The sequence below is a fragment of the Salpingoeca rosetta genome (genome assembly GCF_000188695.1).
Source record: "Salpingoeca rosetta unplaced genomic scaffold supercont1.10, whole genome shotgun sequence".
NCBI classification, from domain to species: domain Eukaryota; class Choanoflagellata; order Craspedida; family Salpingoecidae; genus Salpingoeca; species Salpingoeca rosetta.
This window is the reverse complement of record NW_004754924.1, coordinates 538,535-545,990: the sequence shown is the minus strand read 5'-3', so window position 1 is coordinate 545,990 and position 7,456 is coordinate 538,535. Positions and strand designations below refer to the sequence as shown.

At 56.0% G+C, this 7,456-nt stretch overlaps 3 protein-coding genes across 3 annotated transcripts; 1 reads left to right on the top strand and 2 right to left on the bottom strand.

Moving 5' to 3' along the window:
• Window positions 1-203: 203 nt before the first annotated feature.
• PTSG_04413 (isocitrate dehydrogenase) lies at window positions 204-2,968 on the top strand (the record flags this gene model as incomplete). The annotated part of the gene is made up of 8 exons (XM_004994451.1): window positions 204-218; window positions 332-415; window positions 583-747; window positions 1,081-1,170; window positions 1,387-1,455; window positions 1,760-2,159; window positions 2,401-2,519; window positions 2,778-2,968. 8 exons carry the CDS (start codon window positions 204-206, stop codon window positions 2,844-2,846), a joined length of 1,011 nt encoding a protein of 336 aa, XP_004994508.1. The 3' UTR covers window positions 2,847-2,968.
• A 43-nt stretch (window positions 2,969-3,011) lies between these two features.
• On the bottom strand, window positions 3,012-4,871 carry PTSG_12173 (uncharacterized protein). Its single transcript, XM_004994450.1, has one exon. The coding sequence runs from the start codon at window positions 4,736-4,738 to the stop codon at window positions 3,245-3,247; it is 1,494 nt and encodes a 497-aa protein (XP_004994507.1). The 5' UTR covers window positions 4,739-4,871; the 3' UTR covers window positions 3,012-3,244.
• Window positions 4,872-4,890: 19 nt separating this feature from the next.
• On the bottom strand, window positions 4,891-7,218 carry PTSG_12172 (uncharacterized protein). Its single transcript, XM_004994449.1, has 6 exons — window positions 6,128-7,218; window positions 5,901-5,991; window positions 5,665-5,758; window positions 5,405-5,460; window positions 5,195-5,320; window positions 4,891-4,960 (listed from the first exon to the last, which is right to left on the bottom strand). The coding sequence occupies exons 1-6, from the start codon at window positions 7,126-7,128 to the stop codon at window positions 4,922-4,924; spliced, it is 1,407 nt and encodes a 468-aa protein (XP_004994506.1). The 5' UTR covers window positions 7,129-7,218; the 3' UTR covers window positions 4,891-4,921.
• Between the last annotated feature and the right edge of the window lie 238 nt (window positions 7,219-7,456).

Here is a 7,456-nt window from a genome sequence, read left to right as displayed (position 1 = left end):
CTCTCTCGTTCAGACTCTCTATACAAATCTCAATCTGCTTTACGAGTCTGCCTATGATAGGGCCATTAGCGGGATTTGATGCCACACATTGCTCCATTCACTCACATCGCTGCCAAACGCTCGTGGCTTCGGAGGGAGAGCGGATGTAAATTAGCCCTTCGGGGGTCCTTACATCCAACAGCTCTCTTTAAACTTGGCTACCGATGCCGAACGATAAGGTCAGTCATTTTTAAAACACACACACACACACACACACACACACACACACACACACACACACACACACACACACACACACACACACACAACGCAGGGGTACGAGGCCAAGTAGCGATCGGGCGTGTACATCTCAGATGAGCACGTAGACGTGTTTGACGACATCGGGGTCTTGTTCAAGGGACCCCTCACCATCCCAGTGCGTTACCTGCGCAGTCCGCTGCCCACACAACTCAGCAAACACAGCAACGCTGCAGCCACCACACGAGTGCTTGCATGGCATAGCCTCTGCTGTTGCGTCGTGAAGTCAAACGTCATCTCAGCTTCGCTGACTCACCTTTACCGCCTCCCTCTCCTTCAACACAGCCCACAGAGGCCAAAACGTATGTTGAAGTCAAGGGCAACAAGTACACGAGTGGCAACCAGGTCTTCCGCAAGTACTTTCAGCTCTTTGCCAACGTTCGCCCCGCCAAGACCATGCCGGGTGTACCCGCCCCTTTCAGCAACGTTGATCTCGTCGTCATTCGCGAGGTGTGTGTGTGTGTGTGTGTGTGTGACTGTTGTGTGCTTGTGTGTCTGTGTGCCTGTATGTCTGTGTGTATCTGTGTGTGCGTGTGTGTATGCATGACAGTGTGTGTGTGACTGTTTGTCTTGTCTGTCTGTCTATCTGTTTGTCTGTCTGTCTTGTCGCTGTCTAACTGTGTCGATATGCGTGAGTTTATGGAATCGGTGCAAGTCTTAATTTTTGAGCGGGAGAAGAGGCGTGCAATTGTAGCGCTTGCGCTTATCCTTTGGTGCTTTGCCAATGACACACACACACATGTTCAATTTGCTCGTGCTTATCCACGTTTTTGTCAAGCGTAGAACACCGAGGATGTGTACACGGGCGAGGAGCGGTGGGTCGACGACAACACAGTCATCTGCAACAAGCGCATCACACGCCACGCCTCAGAGGTGAGGGCACATGTCCGTGTCTGTTCCTGTACCCGTCTGTGTGATGTTGTATCTGCGACTGCCTGTGTGTTTCAGCGGCTGCTGTGTGTGTCTGAGGCTGCCGTGGAGCGCCTTGTGTTGTAGAAATGTCGATTCCACCCTAACACATTCCCTCACATTCGCACTTGCTCTTGCTCCCAACATCGGGCACTCGCCCTCGCCATTTCTTACCATCAGCGCATTGCACGCTACGCCATTGAGTTTGCGCAACGTATGGGCCGTCGCCGCGTCACCGCCCTACACAAGGTGCAACTGTTGGTTGGTTGGTTGGTTGGTTGGTTTGTTGTTGTTGTTGTTGTTGTTGTTGTTGTTGTTGTTGTTGTTGTTGTTGTTGTTGTTTTTGTGGCAAGTGTTGCTGCTGTGGGCGAGTGAGAGACGAGCTATGAATGCCCGAAATGAAAACACATGTAGATCGCACAATGCGTGTGTATTTGCATGTTTCCGTGCACCCACCGTCTGCTGTGACTCAGCGACACGCACAACCAACCAGGCAACGCACCCGTACAGCCACGCACTGACCCAGTCACTCACCCATTCACACGAATACCAGGCCAACGTGTGCAAGCAGTCTGATGGCCTTTTCCTCTCGTCCTTCAAGAAGATTGCGAATGAGTTGACAGCCACATCATCAACTACATCATCAACCAAATCACCAACCACATCATCAAACACATCAGCAACCACATCACCAACCACTGCCAGCACGACATCAGCAGCACAGCTGCGGTGCGACGACCACCTGGCCGACAGCTGCCTCACACGCCTCGTGCTTGCCCCGCGCGAGTTTGACGTGCTCTGCTGTCCGAATCTGTACGGCGACCTCGTGTCCGACCTTGCTGGCGGCATGATTGGCTCCCTCGGTCTGTGCCCCTCAGGCAACATTGGCGAGCGCCACGCCCTCTTTGAGCCCGCGCATGGCAGCGCTCCCGATATTGCAGGCAAAGGCATCGGTGCGCCGTTGGCTTGTTTGGCTTGTTTGGTTTGCTTGTCAGTTCGTGTGCTTGTGCTTGCTTGCTTGTGTACTTCTTCGGTGTGTTCGTGTGCTTGTTTGCTTGCTTGGTTTGTTTGGCTGTGTACCTGCGCGTGCATTCGTGATTGCAGCTTTTTTTCCTGGAGCTCACAGCACCAGCACCCAACCAACCACACATTTCCCACACTCCGCTCCCCTTCCCCCACAATCCGTCCTGCCAGCCAACCCTGCGTCGCAGATCCTCTCTGCTGTTCTGATGCTGCAGCACCTTGGCGAGATGGACGCTGCCACTCGCCTCCACGCCGCCCTCAGCGACACATTCAGCGCCGGAACCCTCCCCGTACGCTGCCCTGTTGCCCCTGTTGTTAGCCATGCTGCTGTTTGGTGTGGAGGGTGCTGCTCTTTGGAGCGTGTTGGGTTTGTCCATTTCGTCATCATCGCCCGCCACCAGCGGGAATGACCTCCCTCACACACACACACACACACACACACACACACACACACACACACACACACACACACACACACACACACACACACACACACACACACGCACACACACACACACACACACACATTCACTCCACTCTGTATGCAGGTTGACCTTGGTGGGAACGCCACAACACGTGACATTGTTGACAGCGTTGTGAGCCGTTTGACGGCGTGATACACACGTGGGCAATAGCAGAGCAATAGAGCCGCGTGAATGCCACTGTTGCACCCATCATCACCAGAACAATCTTTCTTACCCCCCCTCCCGCCCTGACGCCTGGTGTCACGGCAAAGGTGGCATGGTGTGTCTGCTGTTGCATGAACGTCTTCGTTGCATCTCGGGTCGGCTTGTTGGGCAGATGTGTACTTGACAGATAAAAGAGGACAGTCATAATCTGTAGCATTTGTTTAGGTTCGACCACCATCACCCACAACCCACTTGCCATCAACATCATTGCCTGGTAGCTGAAACGAAACTGCAGACGCACGATGTCACCTGATGCACAAGTGTGAACATGTGACCAGCCTTCCACTCCAACACACACACACACACACACTCACCACGCTGATTGCTTACGCCGTCTGGTGCACGACTGCCCCATCATGTACCTCTGCACACCCCTCTGCACCCCCCTGCTGCTGCTGCTGCTGCTGCTGCTGCTTTGTGCTCGGCTTGTCCACGACATCAACGGTCCAGGAGCCGTCCTTGGCCACGTGAAATGTGTTGAGCTTGTATTGCCACGGCATGTTTGCGCGCAGCTCGTTGTTCTTGAGGTAGACCTCCTCTCGCCACGGCTCAAGCGGCGACACGCCGGCCAGGCGCGCAAGCTCCCGGTTGTACTCCCACTGGGTGCCACCAAGCACGTGCTCGTGGCGACGTGGTACCGCCAGCCGCCGCCGCTGCTCGCGCGCAGCCGCCACCTCTGCGTGCATTTCCAGCCGGGATGGCAGCGACTTTGCGCCTGCCCACACCGCGTGCACCCACTGGCACTGCAGGTCAAACAGCGGGAAGGGGAGAACTTTCACGGGCAGGCCGATAAAGGTCATGGTCGGGTGTGCAATGTTGAAGACCTGGCGGTACACATTGTCCACAATGCGCCCGTCGTCCACCACCTGCACGCCACAGGATGCCTCGTCAAGAAACGGGAAGGAGAACGCATACCCCGTGCACAGGATGAGCGTGTCTGCGGCGGTGCTGCTGCCGTCCTCAAACACGATGCTTCCGTCTTCTGCAACCGCCTTGATGGGTGGCTTTTCCACGAGTGGCGGCTCGCCAAGCCGGCGCTCCGGGTCGTAGTGGCTCAGCGTGACTGCGTTAGACACGGCGCACAGCTCCTGCGAGATGTCGCGGCCACTCTGCCCGCCGCCAAGGCACACCACCCGCTTGCCTGCAAAGGGCTCTGGCATACGGTACGTGTGGCTGTGCAGAACCTCCCCCTGGAAGCGGTCCAGGCCTGGGATGCTGGGCATGATGGGCTTGGCGTAGTGCCCGTTGCACACGACAACTGCATCGAATGTGAGGTCCTCCGTCTCGCCCGTCTCCAGGCTCTCCACCCGCACCGCCCATGCGCCATCCTTCTCCATGAGTGCTTCGCCGCTCAAGGGCGCACTGTCCGCCTCTTCATCGCCAAGGCTGCTGCCATCACCAGCATCGCGACTGCCATTGCTGCTGCTGCTACTGCTGCTGCTACTGTTGCTGCCCTTGCTGCCCTTGCTGTTGCTGGTGTGGGCGACGCGGACCACTTGCGTCCTGAAGCGGGTGATGGCGTTGATGCCGTAGTGTGCGGCAAAGGCCTCCAGGTACGCCTGCACATCTGTGTGATGGACAAAGGTCTCTTTGCCCTGCGTAAACTCAAACTCCGGGAACGCCATGATCTGCTTGGGGAGGTTGGTGTGCAGGTCGCGGTACATGCTCGAGTGCACGGCGTCGCTCTGGTCCATGGTGAAGTTCCATGTTCCGCCGGCCTTGGAGGAGCGCTCAAACACGACAACATCAAAGGACGCCATCAACCGCCGCGCCGCAGCAAGGCCAGCAGCCCCAGCTCCAATCACCGCAACTCGCCGCATCGTTGCTTTGTTTTGTGGAAGGGAAGACAGACAAAGGATAGACAGTGGGGGGGGGGGTGGACGACGTGGTGTGGCAGCAGCGCGCAGGTCCTTCTTGGCTGCTTTGTTTGTGCGTCGTTGTTTGCTGTCGTTGCTTGGCAAAATGACGAAATTGCGGAATTTTATTTGAAAATTTACACGAAATTACTCGGTCGGGTATCGCTGCGCGAACCAAACACCTTTCTGCAAGCCAAGCATGCAAGCAAGATACAGGTAGTGTTTGTTGTGTGAGAGATGGCATGCTGCACGTGGCCATCGCAGTGTGTGTGTGTATGTGCGTGGGTTGGGGGATGGTCAGGCATACACACAAACGCACACGCATACGCACACACGCGCAGACTCACACGCACAGACGCACACGCACGCACTCACACACTCACACGCACAGACGCACACACGCGCGCGCGCACAACGCACCTTTGGACGACGTGGACGCTTCTTCATACGAGCCATGGCCGCCTTCTTCAGCTGTCGAAAGTGCTGCTGCTCCGCCGGTGACAGGCCGTGCACCTGCCGCCGCATCGCCGCCATCTTTGGATGCTCCTGCACAAGTGCACATATGGCGTGAGGTGTGAGGTGTGAGGTGGTAGGCACGACGATCCCGCACGCCACATTCCCGTGACGTACCGTTGCTGTGCGTGACTGCTTTTCCCGCCGAAGCACTTCAGCTGCAATCTCTTTCGCTGCACACGTGTGTGTGTGTGTGTGTGTGTGTGTGTGTGTGTGTGTGTGTGTGTGTGTGTGTGTGTGTGTGTGTGTGTGTGTGTGAATTGGACAGTTTGTACGCAGACATTGTGCATCGCCAACAAGAACAATGAGCACGGGAAGTGAGGCCTGCAATGCGGGGATGAAGATAGTAATTACAAACAACAATTAAGTGCGCTTACTTGACAGTGGCTTGAGCGAGTCTGCCTGCGCGTTGGCCAACAGGGTGAACTCCTGGTGTCTCGATATCATCAGCTGCCTATTCCCCGCGGGAAGCTGCATGCACGTTTGGAGGAGCGTGCACGCGTGAGTGACTGAGAAACATGTGGACGCGCATCCACACACACACGCACACAAACACAAACACAAACACACATACACACATACACACATACACACACACGCAAGCGTGTGTTACCTCGCACTCTGCCATCAGCTTTCGTAGGTCCTTGTCCTTCATGAATTTGTACACTCCGCGACCCCGCGGCCGTGCTCGCTCCACAGGTGCCCTGTAGTCACACGCATCCATGCATACAGCGTGCTCGTGAGCCTCGTTATGTGCGTGCATGTGCGTGATTATGCGTGCGTGTGCGTATGCGTGTGCATGCAAAATCAGCAGGCACACACACACACACTTTGGCGTACTTTCTATATTGCGCAGCAACTGCAGGATGAATTGCTGGCTTCGACTGCTGCTGCTGCTGTTGCTGCTGTTGCTGCTGTTGCTGCTGCTGCTGCTGCCGCAGAAGCTGAACAGACGGCGGAATTGGCGTGTTTGCACCGGGCCCACTTGTCGAGGCCACGGTTGACGAAACAGCCGTTACGTTTGTATACGTTGCCACTGGCGTCACGCCCGCTGCTGTCTTTCCCGCCATGGATGCACGCATGCAATCCGCACACATACACGGCCCAGTGGCAACAGGTGCCGCAGTCAAATTAGCGGTCATGGTGGGACCAGCGCTGTTGCTGGTGCTGCCGTTCATTGGGAGCGCAACAGCGGCAGATGCAGGAGGGGCGCTGTAGTAACTGTTTGTGACAGCATAGCCTGGTGTTGGTATGGTGGTGGCAACGGCAGCACCACTATTGTAACCGTTGTAGGCGACTGTGCTCATCACTGCGGTGTTGTTGACGTTCGCAGTCACAGGTGCCGTTCCAGCATACGTCCCTGCCACTGGGAGTGGGTTGAGTGCGGTTGTCGTGGAATACACCATGGTGGTGGTGGTGGCGGCGTTGGTGGCAGCTGGGACAGGAGCTGATGAGGGCATTGGTGTAACATGTGTCGCCGTGGTCGTCGTCGTGTTGGGTGCTGGCAGACTGGTGGAGGTGGCACTGTTGGCTGCCACCGTTGAGGTTGCGTCCACAGCAGCCGCACTACCCTTGGCGTGACCACCATCCACAACCACTGCAGGTGCATCGTCATCGTCCACCACAATTGTCATCACTGACCCTTGTGCGAGCCCTTGCTGCTGCTGCTGCTGCTGTTGTTGTTGTTGCTGCTGTTGCTGCTGTTGTTGTGTTTCCCCTGGTATCGTCACTGTTCCTGCAGACGACGGTATCTGCGGTGCTGCTGATAGCACTGCTGCTGCTGGTGGTGATGATGATGATGATGATGATGATGGTGTCGTCATTGTCGTCATTGTCGGCATTACATCGCTCGTGCGCCGCTGTCGCGCTGCCGCTGCCCGCGTCCGCACACCACCGGACCCTCCTTGTTGTTGTTGTTGTTGTTGTTGTTGTTGTTGTTGTTGTTGTTGTTGTTGTTGTTGTTGTTGTTGTTGTTGTTGTTGTTGTTGTTGTTGTTGTTGTTGTTGTTGTTGTTGTTGTTGTTGTTGTTGTTGTTGTTGTTGTGTGCTAATGTTAGTAGCAGTAGCAACAGCAGCAGCTGCAGCAGGAGTGGTGGCAGCAGGTGAATTTGCGTTCTGTGAACTGCCGGCAGAAGACGTGGACGCACGCGAGCGCTTGTCCTTCGTCCCC

Excerpts from the sequence above, each read along its gene's own strand:
- PTSG_12172 (XM_004994449.1), bottom strand. The coding sequence starts at position 7,128 with ATGCCGACAATGACGACAATGACGACACCATCATCATCATCATCATCA. Across the intron at positions 5,992-6,127 it reads GTTGCTGCGCAATATAGAAA|GGCACCTGTGGAGCGAGCAC; the intron begins GTACGCCAAAGT and ends GTGTGACTACAG. Across the intron at positions 4,961-5,194 it reads AGCGTCCACGTCGTCCAAAG|AAAGGTGTTTGGTTCGCGCA; the intron begins GTGCGTTGTGCG and ends CTTGGCTTGCAG.
- PTSG_12173 (XM_004994450.1), bottom strand. The coding sequence starts at position 4,738 with ATGCGGCGAGTTGCGGTGATTGGAGCTGGGGCTGCTGGCCTTGCTGCG.